Source organism: Sus scrofa, chromosome 14 (assembly GCF_000003025.6).
Source record: "Sus scrofa isolate TJ Tabasco breed Duroc chromosome 14, Sscrofa11.1, whole genome shotgun sequence".
In the NCBI taxonomy this organism is placed as follows: domain Eukaryota; kingdom Metazoa; phylum Chordata; class Mammalia; order Artiodactyla; family Suidae; genus Sus; species Sus scrofa.
The window spans coordinates 76,561,723-76,585,608 of record NC_010456.5 but is presented as its reverse complement, the minus strand read 5'-3'; the positions used below and the strand labels follow the sequence as shown (position 1 = coordinate 76,585,608).

The 23,886-nt window shown below is 50.5% G+C and overlaps 1 protein-coding gene across 49 annotated transcripts in view; it reads left to right on the top strand.

Annotated features, from left to right (window-relative positions):
• Positions 1–23,886, top strand: part of CAMK2G (calcium/calmodulin dependent protein kinase II gamma) — a 97,287-nt gene that overhangs the window by 46,773 nt on the left and 26,628 nt on the right. For 40 of the 49 annotated variants that reach the window (XR_002338294.1, XR_002338293.1, XR_002338291.1 and 37 more), the window contains 10 exon segments: positions 6,143–6,202; positions 13,415–13,469; positions 14,344–14,409; positions 16,893–16,965; positions 17,111–17,213; positions 17,644–17,727; positions 18,163–18,257; positions 19,034–19,156; positions 22,986–23,069; positions 23,289–23,331. Coding sequence is in view for 27 of the 49 variants with exons in the window: in XM_013983319.2 (XP_013838773.1) it covers positions 6,143–6,202; positions 13,415–13,469; positions 14,344–14,409; positions 16,893–16,965; positions 17,111–17,213; positions 17,644–17,727; positions 18,163–18,257; positions 19,034–19,156; positions 22,986–23,069; positions 23,289–23,331 (786 nt within the window). In the remaining 22 variants the exon portion in view is untranslated. 49 annotated transcript variants of the gene reach the window in all.

Here is a 23,886-nt window from a genome sequence, read left to right as displayed (position 1 = left end):
CATCCCAGCATCCTTAAGCTTCGTGGTCCTCACTCACCCCTTGGCTCTTCTCTTTAATTAATTAATTAATTAATTAATTAATTTGTCTTTTTTGCCATTTTTTGGGCTTCTCCCACGGCATATGGAGGTTCCCAGGCTAGGGGTCTAATCGGAGCTGTAGCCAATGGCCTACGCCAGAGCCACGGCAATGCGGGATCCGAGCCACGTCTGCAACCTACCCCACAGCTCACAGCAAAGCCAGATCCTTAACCCACTGAGCAAGGCCAGGGATCGAACCCGCAACCTCATGGTTCCTAGTCAGATTCATTAACCACTGAGCCACGATGGGAACTCTGGCTCTTCTCTTTAAAATACAGATTCTGGACATCTCGTTCCTGTGATGAATCCTGATGCATCACCCCCACACCTCTCCACTCTAAGCCCAGTGAGGCAGATCTCTCCTTTCTGCTGGCTAGGTCTCATTCTCGTCTGTACCCAGCTCTGTGGGTAGAGACTGCTCTCTGGTGGGGATATTTCCAGCCACTTCCCCCCAACACCACCTCTACTTCCTGGGCCCTATCAGCAGCAGCAGCAGCTTCCCATCTGCTCCCCTCTTTTCTCCTCCCTCTCTTTCCCCTCCCCCTGCTAGCTGCTGCCCTGGGAGGAGCTATTTTTAGGGGCTGCTTCCTGGGATGTTTTACTTGGGGCTGGTTACCATGAAGGAAATGTCACCAAAACAGTGGGCAAAGGCTGCAGGCACCCAGAGCCCTGCCGGGGGCATGGAGAACTCAGCAGCTGACCCTGTTCTGGCCCTTCAGAGTATCCAGAGTGTCCAAAGGCAGAACCTTGCCTTCTTGGGGCTTGCCAGTGACCCCATGGGGATTTTCTCTGTCCAAGCTGACTTGGAGACTTTCATTATGGGGCACTTCTTGGTGCCTCCCTCCTTTTCCTCCTTAGTTAAAGCTTCTCTTGTCCTAAGATATAAAGACCAAAGTAAGGCTCGGGTCTTTGTGTCACCCAGTTAAAACTGCTTGAGTTAGGACAAAGACAAGGGGAGGACACCAGGTTAAAGGACAGAGCCTTGGAGGTTCATGTGAGCACGTTTTAGGCCCTGTCCTGCTATCTTCACAACCCTCAGCTAGTCCCTGGGTGTGTGGGTGTGAAGGAATTAGAAGCCATGGCCCCTGCTCTTACATAATGCATGGACTTTGCTCTTAATTGGGAACTTTGCACCTTTGGAGTGAGATTCAGAGAGGAGCGGATGTGGCATCACAGTGTCAGGGTGAGGTCAGTGGGATTGTGGCTTGAGATTCCCACTGGTCAGTGCCCAAGGCCAGGGGCTGTTTATAAGCAGCTGGGGAATGCGGATTATGACACCAAATCCCTGTGCTGCCCTTGTCTCTGCTCCTCAGAGCAATGCCTCGTGGGACAGGGGGGCGGAAGGGGCCACTCAGAAGGGCAGCAAGAGGAGACACCCAGATCAAGCATCTGAACTCAGTGGAGCTGTGGGAAGCTTTTCCCAGTCCATCCTGCAGCCACAGGCACAGACCTTTGAAATACCCTTTGAAAAGTCAAGGGTGTCATTGAAATTAGAACTTGACAATCTCTAGTAGGACTCTGCACCCTTTCCCACTGACAAAGGGTTGTATGTTTAGGTGGCAGCTGGATCTTCATTGAAGCCCTGATGGCGTTTTTGGTTTTAGGGAGATGTCACTAAACTGGCCAGCGTGTCTTGGCAGGGCTGTGGCGAATCTGGCCCACCCTGCCGGCCTTGATCCTGTTGTTAAAGGAACATAAATTTGGAGTAGGTTTCTCCCTGGGTCCTGGGGGAGAGGTGTTTCTAGGGCTCTGCCTCCCCTCTGCTACATACTATCTCCTCACTGTCCACTTCCTCTTTTCTGTATCTGGTCACCCCTTGCTACCCTTCCTTTCAGTTTAGGTATTTGGCCTTTGTGGTGCCCTAGACCAAGTCTTGAGGCACTTGGGCAGAAGGTGAAAGAGGCGAGGGCTCCAGGGATCCTTGTGTCCCAGGGCCTGGCTCTGGTGGGCTATTAGGAAGGCCTGAAGCGGGACCTTTATAATGATCACTTTTGCTTTCTGATCCTCTTGCTGCCTCTGCTCTTGAGGGGGAGAACCTTGCAGAGGGCTGTGGTTGGAGCTGGGCTGAAGGCCGGCAGGGCTAGGTCTCTCCATGGCAGTAGCACACAGGCAGGCAGGAAGTGGCCCTGTGCAAAAGCGGGAAGTGGCTCTTGTCAAACAGGAAGGGGGGGCTGGGCTGTGTGAGGGGGTGGGGTCGAGCCCAGTTGAAAGGTAGATGGGAAGAGGGTCAGCCTTGGAAGGTCTAGGCTCCTCCCTGGGAACAGTGAGCTCATTGGTCGCTGGAAGGACGGGTGTTGAAGCTGCTCCTTTATGACAGGAGCATGGGCTGGCATGTTATCACCTTGGGATGCCTGGACTTACCACTGTGGACCAGCCAGTTCAGTGGCCTCACTCCTTTGGGGACTGGAGGTGCCGAGTTTACAGGACAGATTTGCAGCTGGAAAAAGGGCTCTGCAAACCTTACTTGTTCCTGGAACACCGCTGCTGCTGGGGTGGAGCCCTCTGCTTTTTCCCAGGCGTGGAGCAGCCCTGGAGGGGACAACAGGACAGGAAGTGTAGGGGAAACGGACAGGAGACAACAGCTGGAGAGACTGGGGTGGCCAACAGCTGGCCAGCTTCGTGAGGAGTGAGGAGGCAGGGAGAGAGTGGTAGGCAAAAGCCGCACGGCTCATTGAGCAGAGCTTCGGGATGGCAGGGCACCCCAGCCAGCAAGGCAGAGGACGAGGAGGATGAGGGATCCCATGGGCAGTGGCACTTCCTGGGCTGTCCTCTCTCTGAGGAGCCCCTTTGGTAACCTTTACGTGCCGGTGGTAGACTAGGGTGGGCCTTACCCAAGTGGGAGGAACACCCCCACCCCAGGGAGGCCGCAACGGAGCCAGGTCCAAGGGCTCAGTTGGTGTGCCCTGCTTAGGCTGAGGGAGGATGGGAATGACTCTCTCGGTGTCTCTAGTGATGGCCATGGCCACAAGCGCAGCCTGGGAGGCCTTGTCCGTCTCATCACCAGGCCCTTGGAAGGGAGGCTCTCCCTCTGTCAGGCCCTGTGCTGAGCAATTACCCAGATACATCACTGAATCCACAGTTGTCGCCACCTCCATTTTAGAAGTGGGGAAACTCTTTTCCCAGATATGTGCCTGGCTCACTCTCCCTTCCTTCTGGTTCTAATCAAAGGTCACCTCCTTGCTGAAGCCTCCCTGGCCACCTGTTTAAGTGGTCACTCTCCCCCTTCCCTGTTTTATTTTTCTCCATTGCACTTGCCACGACCTCTAATGCGCTGTCCAGTTGGTACTCACTGTCTGTCCCTCCCCTGACCCAGCCCCACTAGAACATTAGCTCTGTGAGGGTGGGGAGTTCTGTCTGTTTCGTTCACAGCCACATCTCCAGCATTAGGAGGGTGCCTGTCACATAGTAGGCCCCAATAAATAGTTGCGAATGAATGAATGAGGCTCAGATGATTTAATAACTCACCGAGTGTGACAGCTCTGGAACTCAGTCTGGGGCTGTCTGACTCCAAAACTGATGTGTCAATGGCCAGACCCCATGACTAAGGATCAGAGCAAGGGCCAAGGTGCAGCCTGAAGTTCAGAGAAGACACAGGCCTTACCCAGAAAATGGGGCTCTACTCCTTGGAGTTTGGGGCAAACTAGTGACTACCAAGGGTCCTCTGGACCCTGGGCAGCTCCTTCGAGGAGCTGGGAGTGTGAATCTGTGTCTCTTCTCTTCCTACTCTGAGTCACTGATAAAGCAAGAGCACCCTTATTTTTAGTGCTGTTGCTGTTGTGGAATTGTAACCATTAGCCAGTAAGAGACTTAAGGGAGGAGATAAACATTAATCTTCTGGGCCTTCCCCTCAGCTGCCACCTCCGCAAGATGCAGTTCTCCTGCACCTGCCTGGGCAGCCAGGCCCGAGGGTTGTGGCTTGGAGGGTGGTTAGGGAGAGGGCTGGAGAGTCTTCAGCTTTGGGGTGGCCAGTTTGGTATTTCCATCCCATGTCGAGGGGTGGGAAGGAAGGTGGGCTGGCCGTGACATCCTCCATCCAGGTCTGGGAGAAGCAAGCCTCCCTGCCCCCAGGCAGGGTGAGTGCTGCTTCCTCAACCACCCTACCTTCTGAAGGTCCCTGACGGAGGGATCCCAGGCAGTGTGGTGGGATTAACTGAGGTTCTCCTGGCTGCACCCCATTTAGTGGTCATACCGAACCTGAGGATGGAGAGGAAGGCCTGACCCAGATCTTTGGGCAGCTGGGATGGATTAGCTGGGCAGCAGGAACTAATCTCTGCCAGTCCCCACCTCCTTCTTCCACAAAGCAGAGCCATCCCTAGAGGGAAGGTTGAGGACAAAGCTGAGGGTGGTGGTGGTGGTGGTTGGCGAAATAATAAATATGAATTCCTTCTAGTCTGTAATCTGTACATTACCTCAGACAGGTCTGGGCTTGAAATCTCAGTTCTATCCCCTTCCTACTGTAGGACCTCAGGCAAGTTATTTAACTTCTCTGGGCCTGTTTTACCATCTGTGAAATGGGAGCAGTCAATGTACCTACTTGGGAGGATGATTGTGAGGGTTGTGGGGGTCAGGGGAGGCTTATACAGGCTCTTGGCTATTTAGGTAGAGGTGGGATTGACAGAAGCCCCTACCAAGGCAGGCAGGAGTCGCTTGGTGGGTATGGATGGGAAGGTGCCTGCCCCGGCCTGGAGAAGTTGGGGTGAACTGGACTATGCCCCCTAAAGCCTGGAGCCTTCACTCGATGCTCTCACTTATCTTTATCCTGTCATCATAGCCTAGTGATGGAGAAAGAGGGCCCTAGGTTCAGACCACCTGCATCCACTGCCTATCTGTGTGACCTCTGAGCAGGTTATTTGAAACTTTCAAGTCTCAGTTTCCTTCTTTGTAATGTAATGAAGCTAAACAGATTCCCCCACTTCACAGGGTTTCTGCAACGATGAAATAAGATGATCCATGCCTCTGCCTGGCAGATAGTGAATGCTTAGTAAATAGTAGTTTTTATTACTAGTGTCATTGTTATTGACGAACCATTATTAAGCCTCTGATATGGAAGGAGCTCTAGGAAGCACCAGGTAGAGAGGTCCCACCCTTTGAAGTGCTTGTGACTGAAAGACAACTGATTTAACGTGTGATGAGAATTATAAGGGGTGCTGTGGGAGATGGGGACAGGTCATGCGGGGAAAAGTCACATCTACTGGGAGGAACAGAGAAGATGTTGTGAAGGAGGTGACTTTGACAGGATCCCAGCAAGTAGAGATGGAGAGGTGGGGAGGGCTTCTAGGCCACCTTGCTTTGGGTTGAACCAGCCTCTCTTTCTGCTTCCTAGAGCTCTGCCTTCCTGTAGAAGGAATTGACCAAGGCACCTTGCTTAGATTTGGATGCTTTTGGATTCTGGTCATTTTGTCAAAGCAGAGTAACCCTAGGGCCTGAGTGCTGAAAGATCAGAGCTCCCAGCAGTGGGTGGCCAGGAGGATCCTGGGGAGAAGCAGGATTTCTGCAAAATGGGTGTCAGTAGTACCAACCTCATAGCATTATTATGAGACTAAATTAAAAGATGTATTTGCCTGGTGCAGAAGTAAGCTCTCAATAAATGTTAGCTAGTGTTATTATTTTTCAAATCATCATTTTCATGGTCAGCTTCATTATGTTTCCGTGTTGCCGTGTAGACTAAATTAGAGAATATATGCAAAACTCCTAGTACAGTGTCTGATCATGTAGCAGGTATTCAGTAAAACTTAGCTATTATTAGTAGTATTTCCAACGAGGAAGTGATTCTGGACACCCTGGTCCAGTGAAATCTCTGCTATGATGAAAAGAGCACCAGCGTTTTAGTTGAAGACCTGGATTCACATCCTGGCTCTGGCAGTCACTAGCTTGGAAAGCTTTCTTAAGGCACTTCTTCATCAGGAAAAGGTGGTCATAATACCTGTCTTCAAGATTGCCGTGATTTGCTGCATTAATTCAGAAAATTGTCAAAAGGGTGCCTAAGAATTGAAGCCATATGAATAGCCAGGTGGCCACAAACAGAATGGAAGTTTAATGGCTTTTGTTTTCTCTCTGCTTTTAGATCACCAGAAACTAGAACGTGAGGCCCGGATATGCCGACTTTTGAAACATCCAAACATTGGTAAGTGCCCTTATAGAGAGTATTTCTTGGACATTTTGTAGAAGGTGGAGAGACCAGAGATCTGATGTTTTTGTGTCAGGAACCACTTCTGTCCGCAGGCCTTCGCTGGGTGTCTTTTTTGCCTGAGCAGGGTAGCAGCTATGCCTTGCCCAGAATTCTGGGGCATTCTAGTTCAGAGACCTGAGCGCCTCCATCCCTGTGGATGTGAGGTGTCAGAATTGTTTCAGGCTCCCTTTCTCCCCCTCTCCTTCTGTCTTTGGGCTGAGGTCCAGGTCCTCGGCGTGTGAGGCTCTGGGCTAGTAGCCTGCCAGCAGCCCTCACCAGGGGCCTTCCACGGCCATCATAAAGGGTCCGGATTTTGTCTCTGGACTTGAAAGAGTTTTGTTCCTGTTGCAATGTCGTGCACACTCTGGGGTTTCCATGGCGCTCCCGTTTTTATTCCCCGGAGCCAGGAAAGCAAGCTGCCCACCCGCCTGGCTTCTCTGGAGAAGGGATGGCAGGAGCCACTCGGACGGAGAAGGAGAAAAAATTAAGAGGATTTCTCCCTGCTCCCACCCTGACTCGGGGGACAAGAGCACATTGTTGGTTGTTCTAAAGCCTGAGGAGGTTTGCCTGCCACAACCCACTCCGGCTCAGTTTTACATTGTTCAGCTGAAGTTGTCTTTGCCAAAAGCGTTGGCCCCAATTCGGTGCTTCTCGAGGAAGGGGCAGAAACTGAGCTGGCTGCAGAGTCTGAGCAGAAACCCCGGCCTTAACTTGAGGCAGAGCAGAGCAGGGAGCATCACCTAGGTTTTCCCTGAAAGCTCTGACCATCACATGTTTCCGTGCTCCTCAGGCATGGCCTCAGCATCAGGGCTCCCATGGTGCCCCAGCAGCCACCTGCTCTGCTCAGTTGGTGGCCAGGGCTGTGAGGTGATTTGCTGAAGCTTGAAGCTTCCTGCAGGGTTTCTCGGCCTCTGGCTTCCCAGAGCTCAGGCTAGAATGCTTACCACGAGCTCTTGCGTAGGAGAGCTGAGGTCGTATCCAGCCCAAGGGGAGAGGAGCTCTGAGGTAACCAGAACTCCAACCATGCAGGGCTTTATAGATGGCAATCAGCAGCTTGGATTACACCCGAAGCAGATTGGCATGGCTGGTGCTCAGCTCTGCCTGATGCTGTCTGTTCCATGGAGCCAGCACTCCTCAGCCCACGAGTCCTGGCTTTGAACTACTGGAGCTCTGAAGTTAGACCCTCACCTGAAGACAGCATGGTGGGGGCCATAGTGTTGCCTTGGGTAGGAGCGAAATGATGGAGAGGAACAGCTAAAACAGCAGTCACAAATTCAGGCATGTTTTGTTTGGCTGGCTCAGTGGTTTAAAAATATTTTTATTATTTGCCAGTATTTAAATACAAGATTTCACATTTTGAAAAAAATTCTATTTCCCAATCTTTCGAATCAGGAGGCTTGGCTCTGCTGAGCCCACGTTCGTACTTGGCCAAAATCGACTGGGGCTGGGCAATGGCTGCCTCCTTAGCCCACTGGCTATTGTCCTTCTGTTATCTCATGTTTTGCTGCCTACCTGGTCCCTGTAGGATTTGGGAGCTTGTGGCCTCTGAACCTGACAGTTCCAGAACAGGAGGAGGAAAAAGCATACGGCTGATTAAAGCCATCCATGAGCACAGAAGCATTTTGGTGGTCCAGGCCCAGGTCTCAGGGTCTGAGGACAGTAACTTGGTTTTCTTATGTGCCACGTGACTAACTCATAGAGCAATGATGAATTGTCCTCCTGGAGGGAGGAGGACAATGGGTGGAGTAGATGAGGTAGGAAGCAGAAACACATCTGCATTACTGAGACACAGACATGTTTGGCTACAGAAGGGTCAGTGTGGGATGAAGACACCTGAGAATCATCTAGGAAGTACCAAATTGGGATTCTCGCTGAAAAATGTCCTAGCCTTCTTTTGATGTTTTTTTAGAAATTAGATGCATACTTTTTGACCTTTTAGACTTGACTTGGTTTGGAAGCGCCCCCTCCTGCTTTTTTAACCACATGCCCCCAGCTCACAGTTAAGGCAGATGGACGGACCATCCACCCCTGCCATGTGCTCTGTGAGGAAGGCAGCAAGACCCAGGGAAGGCCAGGCTGGGCGCCCTCCCTCTGTCAGCATCTGACTGCCTAGAACTGTGCATCCATTTCATGACTGCTCCCAGATTCTGAGGGGTGTTGGTCCAAGGCCCTACTCTGGGGTCAAGGGCAGGGAGAGGGAGGGGTGAGTCAGGACTGTGTCCTAGGAGAGCAGGCTGGCCAGACTGTCTGGCTTCCGGTGGGAACCAGGGCTCCTGGAGATGTCAGGGAGCTTCGGGTCCAGGAGGCAGGGGTTGCCATGGATCCTGACCTGTTTTGAGGCAGAAGAGGAGGCAGTTTTGTCCCCCTAATTCAGTATTCCTCTCCTCTCCCCATGGCTCTGTCCTTCAGAGCTGTGGCCCTTTTGGCTCTAGCCTCTAACTCCATCCCGCAGGGCTACAAGTGGACCAGCCCAAGAGACGTGCAGAATTGAGGAAGCTGAGAGCAGAGATCACATGGTCAGCCTCTGGTTATTGTCAGACTCAGAGACACTTGAATTCAGAAGAGTGTTTGGTACAAGGAGCCAGCCATCCCCATTTTTTTTCCCTAAGAGATAGTCTGTCCCGGGAGTTGAAAGCCTGCTGCAAGAATGAACCCTAATGCAGACCATGGGCTCCAAGTGATAATGATGCGTCAGTGTAGGTTCATCGGTTGTAACAAATGTGCTGCTCTAGTGGGGCTGTTGATAGTGGGGGAGTGCGGGGACAGGGAGTCCGTGGGAGCTCTCCATATTTTCTCTCAGTTTTGCTATGAACCCAAAATTGGTCTTTAAAATGAGTCTATTAAAAAAAAAAAAAAAAAAAAAAAAAACGCTGTTGGTTATAAGGCACCCTGCAGAACCTAAAACAACCCTGGGAGAGTGGCCAGAGGTGTGGAGTTGAGAGGAGGAAAACGGCAGTAGCGCTAATCGTCTAAAGTCTGAATGGAGTGTCTTCTACCTGTGATCTGCGTGCTCCCTGCTCTAAATTCCTCTAATGAATAGACTCTCTCTTCCTTCGTGCTGAGCTGCCCCAGCAGTTTCGATCACAGTCTAGCATTGTGGTTTAGAGCAGTGCTTCTCAAACTTTCATGTGCTCATGAATCACCTAGGGATCGTGTTAAAATTCAGATTCTGATTCAGTAGGTCTCGGGTGGACCTGAGCTTCCTCATGTCTCCAGGGGATGCTCAGGCTGCTGGTCTGTAAAACACACATGGAAGAGCAAAGGTCTGTGGCTTTGGTGTCAAGTCCTCCAGGTGTGAATCTGGGATTTGCCAGGTAGCTGTGACCTCTAGCTCATGATTTCACCCACCTGTGCCTGTGTTTTGTCATCTCTGCCTCTTTGTGGAGTCGTTTTGAGAGGGTACACGGCAAGCAAAGGAGGCTTAGGAAATCAACAGAGGTGTTGAAAATGGAGATCCAGCTCCCAGAAGTGATCCCTCCTAGACCCCCCGCCAGCTCCAACTCTGTTCACAAGTTATTCAAGCCAGGCTGCCTTCTACCTCGGCCCAGGGCCCTTACAGCTAATACGAAGAACAGCAAGAACCGTTGCAAAGAAAAGGAAGGAAGCACTGGGTCGTGACTGAGCAGCTCCCACATCCCTGCCCACCTGCCTCTGGAGGGCAGCCCTCATCCCACACCAGCCCCCGGGACAACAGGACCTCCCTCCCACTGTGTTATTTCTGTGGACTCAAACAGTGATGCTTTTTCAATGCTTTTTTGGACCAAAGTTTGTTAGTTAAAATGTGGCATATTGTTGGGTGGTTTTTAAAGAATTGGAAGTAACCACAAAATTTGGGTTGTGGCTTTGTCAGTACTTGAAGGTATGAGACATGAAGTATTTAGGGTATTTTCTGGTCTCCTCTTCCTTCCACAGTTTGTAAAGCACAGTAATTAGGTTTATCACTATAACATAGTAAATGCTTTCTACTCCTTTTCCCAGATCTTCCTGTCTGCAGACTTGGCCTGGCCCTCCTTGGCCTTCGTACCCTCTCATGACTGTGGAATGGGCTGGGTTTTGGATAATTTTCTTCCACACATCCTTAACACCCTTTACTTCTCACCAATACCCTTTAGCACAGTCATGCTTGGTTCCATATTTGTGTAAAGGCTGCTTTAAAGCCCGTCTTCCTATTCCCTGGAAGCTGTGTGGTGGCAGGGCCAGGTTTCCCTTCTTCACAGCCGTGTCCGTGGCATGTACAGCCACGCCTGCTTCAAGGAAGGTGCCAAGCGGACATTGTTGAGCAAATCAGAAAGGCCGGGACTAGTGGGGACAGGTTGGAGCTCCTTTGCCTGAGAGGATGGAGAAAGTGACTCCCTCGCAGGCAGTTCTGCAGTATCAGGGATCTTGATGTCAGTTTGCTTTGGCTTCAAGTCTCAGCCCTGCCACTGAGTATTGCCTTGAGTGAGTTTCTTGTGGAGCCTCAGTTTCCTCTTCTGTTAGATGGAGGTAATAAGAGTACCCACCCCACAGAGTTAATGTGAGGGTTCAATCAAATAACATGTGTAAAGCACTTGGCATCGTGCCCAGCACATTGAAACAGCTCAACTAAGGTATTATAATTTGGATCATTATTATCAAGAATCTGCTAGTTTGGCACTTAGAGTGATGCAGTCAAGCTTCTCCTCTTGTTCTCAGTTTCCTGTTAATTTTCTCCCCAAACGGGGTGGGGTGGTGGGGAGGAATAGCAGTCTCGCTCAGAGATGGAGCCCTCCACACCTGTCCCTCCTTGTCTTGGTGGTGCCTTGCTGAGGAGCACATCAAAGCCACTGTCTGGGCTGGGTTGGCAGGGCAGGATTAGTCAGTCTTCTTTGCTGCTCCCATCCGGGCTTCCTCTCACCTGGGCTCTGTGTGTGGCCATCCTGGAGAAGGGCAAGTGCCAGTGACTCCTTGCGTGGGCATGGGTACCTGCCCTTTTTGCCCTGTTCTCAGCCCTGCTGTGCTGGGCTGGCGGTTGGGCTTGGGGGCAGGGGTCGTGGAGAGGCAGGAGAGGTCCTGGGGCGGCAGGACTCCCCTGGGTGTGGCCATTAGTGTCATCTTACCTGCTGCGGGTCGTTAGTGCACCATCCTGCTGCTGTTAGTCACCTCCTTAATGAAGCTGGTCTTTAGCTTCTGGGACAGCTGATTTCCTGGGGATTATTTGTATTACACACTTTAATGCTTTTTAATAGCAAATTTTTAATTAAATGGAAAGTCCTTTTGGAAGCTAGGGAGCAGCAGCTGTAGCCGGACTCAGCATGAGACACTGACTCCGGCTGGAAAAGCACAAGCAAGGAGGGAGGGTGGCAGGGCTTTGGGGGAGCTCCCCAGAGCATGGCTGGGTCAGTTAGGGTGGGAGGGAGGCAGGAGTCTGGCTGTAACTTCCTCCTGTCCCCCACAGGCCTAGAGAAGTGTGAGCTTGTTTGCCCAAATACAGGAAAGAATCATTTGAGGAGGAGGGATTTTAGAAGTACCAGCTGCCTTCTATCCCATTGGTAAATTGCAGAAATACTGAGTTCAGGTGGAATTTGGGGGTTGAGTAACTAGATCAGAGCTAATAAGGTCGGCAGTATGAAGCGTAAACAGTTGTCAGGCCCTGGTCTAGCCCCGGCAGGCCTGAGTCCTCATTTGTCAAGTGAGGAAAACCACGAGGCTTTAGTGATGGCTGAGTGCCTGTATTTTACATTCGGCTGACTCGGCTTTGGTGGGAAGGGGATGTAGGGAAGTGCCTCAGCCCTGATGAAATGCCCTGACACTGGCAGCTGTTGTTTGAGCTCCTTGGGCCCAACATGGACAAGACATGGTGTTTTCTCTGTATCAAAGAACTTCTCTGATTGGTTTGATGTCAGGCCATTCCTGAAGTGTTCTGTGAGGTGCTCCTGGCACTGCCAAGGGTTGGAGTAAATGTCGATCAGAGGAGCCTTTGGAACATAGGTTCCCCATCAAGAGAGTGCAAGTGAGGGGAGGGACCGGAGCAGTGGGGATGCTGGGCCAGAGCAAAGTTGCATTTACGTTAGAATGTTGTTCAGGGGGTGGCATTAACCCAGAGGTAGATGGCTTTGTAGGCAGAAGCTTGGAGAGGAGACCTCAGAAGACATTAGGTTGGGTGCTGGCCCAAGTGCTCTGGAGCCCAGGAGTGGGGAGGGATCCTGCTCGCTGGCCTTTTCTTGCAGTTCGCTTGGTCTACTCCGTGCTGTCATAGGCACATTTGTGAGTGGTTTCTGCCTCCAGGCTCTATTGTTTTGCTGCCTGGGTGTGTGGGCTATTCCACCTTTCTTATAGGAAACAATGGTATAGACACATATCTGGAGTCAGGAAGAGCTGAGTTCATGTCTGGACCCACCACATCTTTGGCCCTTGGCAAGATACTGTATGTCTTTGAGCCTCCGGTGTCCTCATGACACGGGAGTGGTCATCAGGAGTAATAGATTCCTTGAAGGCAGGCCCTGTGTCCCTCCTAAATCCCAGCATCTACCATAGGGTCCAGCACACAGTAGGCTCTCAGTCAATGCTTGTAACCTAAGTAATGTGCACAGAGAGCCTAACACAAGGCCTAGCACGTAATAAGCCCTTAATAAATGGTTATTGTTGTTGTCGCCTGAATCTGTGTGTTGCCTCCCATGCTCACCATCCGTCACCCTCACTCCACGCGCCTTCCTGCTGGGCTCTGCCCTTCCTGCTTCTTCCCCTCCCCTTGATTCTTCTGTTCCCATCTCCTCCAGGCCCTCCGGCTCTCCCCTCTTGTCCATCTCTGTCCCCCTACAGTCTGTGTCCCTGGGTGCTTCTCGCTCTGTGTTGCACCCTCACACATCATATCCCAGGACCACTTTGTCTGGGACCAGCCACTCTGGGAAGAAAGTTCTTGCTTTGCTCCGTCTTGTCTTACTTCTTAGCCCCAAAGCTTCTGTCTCTCGCCTATATCTGAGGCAGTCTGAGGTGGTAACTGGAGTGCTAGACCTGGGGTCAGCTCCATGGCTGTGTCACCCTGGGCAAGGGGTGCTGGATGTGCAGCCCCCCTCTCAGGGCTGCTGCTTCAGGAGAGAGCCTGTGGGGCTGCCAGGATGGGGCAGGGCTGGGATGGCTGCGGAAGAGAGGAGTAGCATTTCCAAGTTTTCTCTCTGTTAATCTCTGTCCCCATCTCCTCTCTTGCAGTACGCCTCCATGACAGTATTTCTGAAGAAGGGTTTCACTACCTCGTGTTTGACCTGTAAGTGCCGCTTTTTGAGGGTGTGGGGGCCTTTCCCTCCAGCTGGCTCAAGAGGAAGGCTTGGAAAAAAGGCCAAAACTGGGTCTTCAGCCTCTGCCGAGGGTCCCTCTCCTTTGCCCGAGGAGAGGAGTTTGATTTTGAACTTCCTCTGGTAATGGGCAGGTTGCCCAGGGTCTCATTGCTCACTCAGAATCTCCCCAGGGCTCTGAACCCCGGGTTGGCATTGCTCTTGCATTTCCGTTCAGCAGCACACCTTGTGCAGTTGCTTTTTTCTTGTTTCTTGGTGTGTTGTCCTTAGTAGAGAAATAGAATGTATTAGCTCTTTGCATGACCGTAAAAATTCGGGAAAATGAAGGTACCTTTTTTTAGTTGTAAACTGGGCTCCCATTGGTCTCTCCTCCACTTTGGTTGTGGTTTAATATCTTAAAGGTGGCTCTTCACCTCCTGGAAATGCCCCTCCGGTATTTTCAGGGTTGGGTCTCTGTGTCCTTGGTCTCATTATTCTTCAGCTTCAGTAGTAGGTCTGTCCTTCTTGGGCAGCTGTATCTTAGCATTCATACCGGTCTCAAAAAAAATGATGACTGTTTGAGTGGGTCGATTATTTTCTCGTAGATGCCTGTGTATTCATCTCTATCAGAGTGTCAACTAATCTATAGGTTACAGGAACAGAAAAGTGCGAGAGAAAGGGTGGATCCATGTTGTCCCAAGGAGAAGCTCTACATCATTGAGGCTGGAGTATGTTCTGGGCTCTCAGATGAAATGCATGTGGTGTTGAGAGTTCTCTGAAAGCTGTTCTAGAGGATGTCCTGTTACCTGTTGGATGCTGGGTTCGGCCACCTGACCTGCCTCCTCTAACCCTCTTTGTTGGTTGCAGTGTTACTGGCGGGGAGCTGTTTGAAGACATTGTGGCCAGAGAGTACTACAGTGAAGCTGATGCCAGGTGAGAAGAGGGGCTTGTGGTTTAAGTGGCAACTTGACTACCTCAAGGGACCAGGCATTGTGCCTATTTGAATAGTCTTCAGGGAGATTAGAAGGGCTCTTATCTGGACAAAGACTGTGTAGAGCTGGACTCAGGCTCCGTTCTGTGGGCAATATTAGAAATTAAAATGCAGCATTCCCAGACTGATTTTTTTACAAAGCTCTTACAGATCTCCTTTACCCTCGCACACCAGAAATACCTTTTCTCTGCACCAGTGCATACTCATAAGTATGCCCAAGGGCCCTCCCTAGCCCCACTTCTCTCTTTGGACAAACCATGTCTCGAAGGAGTAGAAACATCTGGGTTAATAATCCAACCAGGAACCTTTCTGGGAGATTTCAGCCTGTATCACCTTGTGTCTTGACCACCATGACCAGCCTCCATTCGGGGCCTCTCAGGCTGGAGGACCATTCCTTGGCCACACCCCTCAGCCCCCAGTCCTCCAGGAGGCCCTGGCAGCTCCTTCATGTGACACAGCAGAATTCCTCCCACTCCACAGCTCTTGGGCGCTTGTTTGGGCTGCCTTTCCCTCCTCGGCTCCTCCCCCGGGCCCGAGTTTTCTCCAAGGGTGATGTCCTTACAACCTGATCTTGGTCTCTCCTGCCTGCAGCTTCTCAGGCAGATGTGGCAGCTCTGGCTGCTCGCAGGGTGGGGGAGCACAGCTTCCTCACAGATTTCTCAACCCTGAGAGGCCAATGTTTGCTGATCAACTTCAGATGCTTCAGCCTCGGGAAAAATTCTCAAGTGGGAGATGAATTCCAGTGCCAGCAGGGGAGGACCAGGCTCTGGGGCGGGAAGAGGCGGTGATAGTGCAGGGAGCCTGGCGGGGAGGAGGGAGAGCCGGGGCGGGTGACTGTACCAGTGGGCTTGGCCTGGCTCTGCTGGGACAGTTCGCACTTTTGCCATTTTTGGCCAGAAGGCTCTCCCTGCTAGCTTGGCTCTGTTCTAATTATACATTTCTGTGGAGACTCGCCTCTTCAGCTCAGTCTTAAAGTCTCTTTGCCCTGTTCCTGGGCCATGTCCTATAGAGAGGCCCAAACCTCAGCCTTTAGGAGCCCAGCAAGACCTCTTGGCTCTTGTGGAAGCCCTAGCATCAGATTTTAGAGAGAAGGAGTAATAAGTCCAGGTCACCAGCCCAGCACCCACTCCACACACTTGGTAGAACCGGCTCTGTTCCTCAGGCCGAGGCTCCTCAGTCTCAGCACTACTTACACTTGGGGCCAGATAAATTTTTGTTGTGAGTGTCCCACCTGTGCATTGTAGGTTTAGAAGCATCCCTGGCCTCTACCTGCTTGATACCGGTTGCACCCTTCCTCTCAGTAGTGATAACCAGCAGTGTCTCCAGGCATTACCCGAATTGCCCTGGGGGCCAGAATTGTCCCCTAGTTCTCACTAGTATTCTAGACTGCCAGCACACCCCTCCAGGAGTTTGCCTGCAAGTGTGACAGGATGGTTTGGAAGGTGGACAGCCTGATTGAAGAATCAGCAGCTAGGGAGTTCCCGTTGTGGCTCAGTGGAAATGAATCTGACTAGCATCCATGAGGATGCAGGTTCGCTCCCTGGCCTCGCTCAGTGGGTTAAGGATCTGGCATTGCCGTGAGCTGTGGTGTAGGTTGCAGATGCAGCCCGGATCCTGCGTGGCTGTGGCTTTGGCATAGGCCGGCAGCTACAGCTCCAATTTGACCCCTAGCCTGGAAACTTCCATATGCTGTGGGCGTAGCCCTAAAAAGACCAAAAAAAAAAAAAAAAGGAAGAATCAGCAGCTAAATGTGACTTTAGGTTAATTTATCCTTTTGTTTGCAAAATTGTTATCAGAAATGTTCCTCAGGTGCCTGTTGGAACCCCCTTAAGTACATTGACTATTGATAGGACCTGTGTCCTCATTTTATCTCCCCTGCTGGATGGTAAGCTTTAGGCCAGACACTGGGTCATTTTTATAGCTGATGTCCCCAGCACAAAGCCTATAGGTACCTGATAAATGCTTAAATAAATGATTTTTATACCCACCCCCAAAACAATTAGGCTTAGTTGGACTGTCCTTCCTAAGGTGCTACCACAGGCCTCTTCTCTAAGAACAGAGAAGGTCAAAGAGAAAGAAGGAAGGGGTTGGATGGTCTCTTTCTCAGTAGCCTGAGGTGTCCCCCAGTTTCTTGGAAACAAATGATATGTTGGGCCTTTACATTCTAAGGAGGCATGCTGAACCCTCTTCTAGGCTATCCACTGCTATTATCTAGTAGGAGACCCTGGACAAACCACTTAATCAGCTTGGGCCTTGGTTTCTTCTTCTGTAAAATAGTTTGAACAGATGGTATCCAAAGTCCAAGGTTCTAGTTTCTCATTCAGTGATTCTCTGTGAATCTGTGACCTAGAGTTCAGTGCTTTGGTCCACAGCATGTGGTCAAGGATGGTTTCACCTTGCACTGTCCTTTCCTCTTCTTTTCCAGCCACTGTATACATCAGATTCTGGAGAGTGTTAACCACATCCACCAGCATGACATCGTCCACCGGGACCTGAAGGTACGACCCAGGTTCCCTTTTGCCTCTTGCTTGTGAAGCCTTGGCGCCACCTGGTGCCAGGCGGTAGTATTGCCGGGGCCCAAATTAGGCTCCCTATGGGCTGCGGCGTGGGTGCCTCACAGGGTTCTCTCTCTTCCTTATACAGCCTGAGAACCTGCTGCTGGCGAGTAAATGCAAGGGTGCCGCCGTCAAGCTAGCTGATTTTGGCCTAGCCATCGAAGTACAGGGAGAGCAACAGGCTTGGTTTGGTAAGAGTGACCCTGTCTTCCTGGAATGCGGCCCCCGCCCTTCCTCCTCTTCCTGATCTGCCTTCCTCTTTGAGAACTAGAAGCCAGACCCTTAATGGTCCTGGCCTCCCCAGAGACTGGAGGAGGGGAGGGTGCAGAGCCCCCCCTGGCCCTACGTGACTCAGTACAGTGAATCTAGCTGCTGTCAGCACTGCGTTCTTGCTGCCTCTGGGGAGGATGGGAGTTGCTGGTAGACACACGGAGACTTGCCCTCTGATTTAGATTCTGGGCACTGCAAGAAGCCCGGCCTGTCATCTCCTGCTACCCACAGACCGAGAGCTTATGTAGCAAAAGCAGCAGAAGTGAGAAAGGACTTGGGGGAAATCACTGACGTGGATTTAATGAGAGAGAAAGTGGGTTCAGTGTGCCTCCGCTCTCTCTTCCGCTACAGGTTTTGCTGGCACCCCAGGTTACTTGTCCCCTGAGGTCTTGAGGAAAGATCCCTATGGAAAACCTGTGGATATCTGGGCCTGCGGTAAGCCCATTCCACATGCTCAGCTTTTTGGTGTTAAGAGCCCTCGTCTTCCAGCGATGGCAAGAAAGAGGCATTGCTCTTCCTTGCGGGTCCCAGGAGTGTCTGGTGGATGTGAAACTACGGTGTTTGCTCTAGTGCCCCGGGATACCCTCCTTCCCAAGTGCTTCCTAGATGGTGTTGCATTCTTCTTGAAGAGGGATTTGCCCGTGCCTGAGAGGGTGGGTTGTGCCTAAAGAAATCCCTAATGTGGCTTTGTGACATGGGGAATGAAGTACATAGCAGGGGGTGCTGGTGGCCCAGCATTATTGACTGGCATCCACTTCTCCCTCTGGTATGGCCCTTGACTTTCTGGGTGGCTCTGAGCCCTGTGTGGCTTTTTTTAGTTCCTCAGCAAAGCTGGTGATCGACCGCAGTGACCTGTGTTCTGTCTTATAGGGGTCATCCTGTATATCCTCCTGGTGGGCTACCCTCCCTTTTGGGATGAGGATCAGCATAAGCTGTATCAACAGATCAAGGCTGGAGCCTATGACGTAAGGACCAGTTTGTTCCCGCTCCTCTGACTCTGTCCATAGGGTACAGGGAGTGTCAGGGGACTTTGAGGACCCAGGGATGGGCATATAGGTCTCCTTTGTGGTTTTCTTTTGGTTTTTGTTTTTGTTTTTTGCCGCCCTGCGGCATATGGAGTTCCTGGGCCAGGGATCGGATCGAGCTGCAGTTGTGACCTACCCCACAGCTGCAGCAGCATTGGATCCCTAACCCACTCTGCTGGGCCAGGGATTGAATCTGCATCCCAGGGCTCCAGATATGCGTCCCAGGGCTCCAGATATGCTGCCGATCCCATTGCACCACAGTGGGAACTCCTAGGTCTCCCTTCTTGCCACCACCTGTCCCAGGGAGCAACTTTTTTGCACAGCCACTTTTGGTAGCTGTAAAATCACGACATCCACTGAATCCCTTTGGTCTGTTATTTGCAGAGAACAGTGTGGCCCTATGGTGTGGTGCATGACTAGGGACCAGAAGTCTGGCAGCTCCACTGTCGTGGAGCTTTGAGCAGAGCGTTGAGCCACTGTGTATTTTCCTCCTAGTAGAGAGATGGGGTTGAACTGGAAGGTATTGGAGTCTGGCGTTCTAATCATGATTGTTGTGTTTTCTTTTCCCGGTCTTTAAGTTGACCCAGGTCCTTGAGTACCCCGGGGCTCGTCCCACTCCCTGCCAGGCAGCTTTAGGTAGCAGCGAGTATCCCAGTTACGGAGGATGTGAGTCTCACAGCTTTCACATCCCTCTTTCCCCTCTTCCTGCTTCTTAGTTCCCATCACCAGAGTGGGACACGGTGACTCCTGAAGCCAAGAACTTGATCAACCAGATGCTGACTATAAACCCCGCAAAGCGTATCACAGCTGACCAGGCTCTCAAACACCCATGGGTCTGCGTAAGTGTCTTCCTTCGAGATCAAGGAGATCAGGGATGTGCCCTCTTTACCCTCCTTCTTATCAGCAGAAAATAATCATTTTGGGCCCTGAGCTAAGACCCACCAGAGACAGAGGGGGACTGAGTAGGGCCCAGAGGCAACAAATGTCACCAGGAAGGAGTCAGGGAGGCGACTGGGGCTAACTGGCCTCTACCTCGCTCTCCCCCACTCACTTGTGTGGTGTGATTTAGTTTTGATCTTGAACAAGGGCTTAGGGTGACCCTTGCACACTCTAGTTGATGATAGAAAGCAAAAGGCAGAACTCAAAGTGAATTGCCAAGCTTAGGGTGCATATTCAGATCTCAGCTCTTATACAGCTGTAATGGAAATTTGACCAAGACCCAACAAATAAACAAAAGGGGCCCCTGAGCAGTGAAAAAAGGCCCCTGAAGTTCAGTCCTAAAGCTCACCCTAGGAGAGCCCCCGGGCTATCAGAATGGGTCAGCATACTCTGTTTTCTTATACAGTTCTAGCAGGATGCAATAGCTTTTTACACACAAGAGGGCCTGCTGCACTTAGGCCCCCTGACGACCATGATACATTTATTTATTTGTTCTTTCCCATGTTTACTGAATGCCTCTTTGGTGTCAGTCCTTGTGTGGGTGATAGAGATACAAAGATGAGTAAGGCAGGGTGCCTTCCCCCAAAGATCCCACAGATTATCTTGGAAGACAGGTGCTCAAGCAGGCAGCCACTCTGAAGTGTGACAAGTACATGAAAGAGTCTAATGAGTGCGTAGGAGCTCCCACTGTCTCTATGGGCAGTGGGATTCCTGAAGGCTGCATGGAGCAAGTGAACTCCACCCTGGTTCTTGGCAGGTGACTGGTTGTTCCCCAAGATGACAACCAGCAGACAGAAGTTAGCATGGGCCAAGGTGAAGGACCATATGGAATTGCAGCGAGTTTAAGGAAGGTTATGAGTTTGGTTGTAGGCGAAGGTTGAACCACAGGAATACAAGAGAATGAACCTAAAAAGAGTCCATGACATAAAGGATTCTGCACAAGGAATTTGGACTTTATTCTGAAAGCATAGGGAACCATTTAAGTGTTTTAAAAAGGGAACAAAGTATGCAATTAAGAAAGATCATTTTGGAAGCTGTGTAGAAAATGGAATTGAAGAGGAAAGAGGCAGAGCAGAGAGCTGAGAAAACTGCCATCATTGTCTAAGCGAGTCCAGATGAAGTCTCAGCTGAGGGCAGTGATAGGAGAGTGGGCGGTGTGGCAAGGAGTGGACGAATATGAGGGATATCGAAAGACAGAATAAAAAGATTTAGTGACTGACTGGATTTGGGGAGTGAAGGAGAGAGAGGGATCTGTGGAGACTGCCAGGTTTTGAGTTGGTAACTGAGTGGAGTGTAGTGCCATTCACTAACCCAGAGGAAACCCAGAGGAGGAGCCAGTTTGTGAAAAAGGGGATGATTTTAGTGTCATACGTATTAAGTGCTATGTCTGAGGACCTCCAGCTGGAGATATCCAGTGGGTAGTTGGAAATTTGGAAAAAAAGTTAAAAATTGGAAATATAGGTTATAGTCATTTCTATATGCATGATATTGGGGCTGTAGAAATGGATGGGATTGTTTCTGTGCTGATCACATTCTCACTGTGGCCTATTGAAGAGAAGAGAGGGCCACCAGCATTTAGTAGCAGGGAGAGTTAGAGGAGCCGGCAAAGGGGACTGAGAATGAGAACTTGTGTGGGAGAAGGAGGATCAGGAGATCCTGCGAAACAAGAGGTCTCAGTAAGGGAATGTCTGTCATCGGATGTTTCAGAGTCCACGGTAAAGGTGGCTCTGACCAGTTAGAAGCCATCGTTTCATCCTTTCACTGAGAGAGGCAGTGGAGGCACAGTTTCACTGAGGTAAGGTAGAATGGGAATGAAAAGAGAAAGATGGATGAATCAGGGGAGTTTTTAAAATTTCATTTAAGATTTTGTTTACAGAGAGGCTTGACTATAAAGCACAAACTGCAGAAAAGAATATAGTCCAGAATAAGGGATTAAAAATATTTGCCAATTTGGAGTTCCGTCATGGCTCAGTGGTTGATGAACCTGACTAGGAACCATGAGGTGGAGAGTTTGACCCCTGGCCTCGCTTGGTGGGTTAAGGATCCAGCGTTGCCATGAGCTGTGGTGTAGGTTGCAGATGTAGCTCGGATCTCAAGTTGCTGTGGCTGTTAGTAGGCCAGCAGCTACAGCTCCAATTAGACCCCTAGCCTGAGAACCTCCATATGCCATGGGTGTGGCCCTAGAAAAGACCAAAAAAAAAAAAAAAAAAAAAAAGCTAATTAAATCAACTATATAAAAATTTTTTAATCAAAAAACAAATGTTAGAGAAAAAAATAAAATTTGATGTAATCCCATTTTAAAAAATAAATAAAAATAATTTTTTAAAATTTGGCTAATTGAGGAACCAAGGTTTAGATAGCAAAACAAGAGGTGCTCCTGAGTCGTGGTCAGGGGTCAGCACATGGACAATGATGCTTCAGGGACTGGGGATGAGGTTCCAGGAGCATGGAAATCAGCTTGTGGGTGGGAGACTGAAGTTGAAGTTCTTGCTTGGTGATTCCTCACTTCCCGGTAGAGAAGTTTACTCTCTGGAGGAGGAGGTGCAGGATGAGACTTGGGGAAACTCGACAAGGTTGGAAGAGTTTCTTCAGGAACCAGGAAAGGCAGTGGCCAGGAACAAGAGGAAGGATTGCAGGGTGGCCCTGTGGGGGTGTAGGCACCAGGCTGCATGTTGTAGGATTAATTTTTCTAGCAGGCTGGCCAAGATAACAACCGCAAAGTGAGGGGATGAGCCACTTAAAATGGGTATTCGAGGAGTTCCCATCGTGGCACAGAGGAAATGAATCTGACTAGGAACCATGAGGATGCGGGTTCAATCCCTGGCCTCGCTTAGTGGGTTAAGGATCTGGGGTTGCCATGAACTGTGGTGTAGGTCGCAGATGTGGCTCGGATCTGGCGTTGCTGTGGTGTAGGCCAGCAGCTGTACTTTTGATTAGTCCCCTAGCCTGGGAACCTTTTTTGGGCTCCACAAGTGCGGCCCGAAAAAGAAAAAAAAAAGGGTACTTGAGAATTACAGCAATCTGTTCCAGGGGTCATTTTTGTGGGCCCCACTCTCCATCATCCTATATACCTCAGTAGCCACAGAGGGCCTCTCTGTATTAGGCTATTACATAACAGTTGATGCTTGTATGCTGACCCCTGAGTCATCAGGGGAATGTCAGTCATGTCCAGTGGAATCTGTTTAAGGAGGAAGGAAGTTAGCAGTAATACATTGAAGAAAAACTCCCATCTAAAATGCTGAGAAGGGTTGATGCCTCAAGGTGAAGATCCTTAGCTTCTTTTAGCACCTCGTTTGGGGGATTGAGAGGAGCTCTTGAAAGGAACAAATGTTCTCACAGAGAGCAGGAACCCTGCTGGTTCTCGCACTGCCCAGAATCTGGAATGTACTAGGTGTTCACTGAACAGTTGCTGAAGGAGTAATGGCGTGAGGATGACAATACACAGAATACTGGCCCCTTTCATAGCCTCCATCTCCCAAGGAAGATTAGCACACTCTCGGGCATGTTCTTCCAGCATCAATTACCGGTGGTGTTTTCATGTTCAGATTATTGTCCTTACATAACCTTGAGTTTTGGGTAGTGCTTTTATTGTAAAAGCATTTTCACATCTATGACTTCATCTTTGGAGCAACTCTCGGGTGGCTGAGCACAAGGCCATCGGTGCTGGGACAGTGGTGAGGGGCAGAGGATCTGGCCGGGGGCTCACAGGCCTGTCTGTTTGGCTTCCAGCAACGGTCCACAGTGGCATCTATGATGCATCGTCAAGAGACTGTGGAGTGCTTGCGCAAGTTCAATGCCCGGAGAAAACTAAAGGTGAGTCTTGCCTTCCTGGCTGGGCTGCCCGCGTGCTTTTGACAGGGTGCCCCCTGCCCCATCACCGAAGGGAACACCCCTCCTGGCTGGAGCTGAGCTGTGAAGATGGTGTACATGTTGGGGGCCCCAGTCCTGGTGTCTTCGGGCTCTCGCTGGCAGCTGCCCTCTGCCTGAGAACAGACTGCACATAGAATTCACAGGTCTCTCTTCTTTCCCCAGGGTGCCATCCTTACGACCATGCTTGTCTCCAGGAACTTTTCAGGTATGTTTTCAGCTGTGCACTTTAATTCTACGAGGTGAGTGGGTCAGAACAGGCTGTTGCCATACCGTGCCACCCTGGCGCTGGGTGTCTCAGGCAACACCTTGACCAAGATGATGGGGATCCTGTTTTGGAGGGGCTGCTGCAGCTGAGGATTGTAACCTGAAATTCTGGGAGGCCTGACGTGGCTTCACATTTGTGAACTATATTCCCTCCTCCCAAGGAATAGCCTGGCCAGCCTCCCATTTACCTTGTCCCTGGGGCTTCTTATTGAATTCTCTGAAGACTCTCAGCACTTTAAATTTTAGCAGGTCTCGAGGGCATTGGAGGATATGCTGGGAGAAAGAAAGTGATGAGGTGTAATGAACCTTCCCAGTCACCACCATTAATTGGCCAACTAAGGCGATCTCTCTGTTGTCGTGTCCAAGTGGAGATGACTAATAGAAATTATTCCAGATGTTTAAACCTTTTACGGTGACTGTGCTTAAAATATCCTCTGATACCAATTGTAAGAGTGAAGTAATAGAGACCAGCAGAATGGAAGGAAAAGAACTTGCT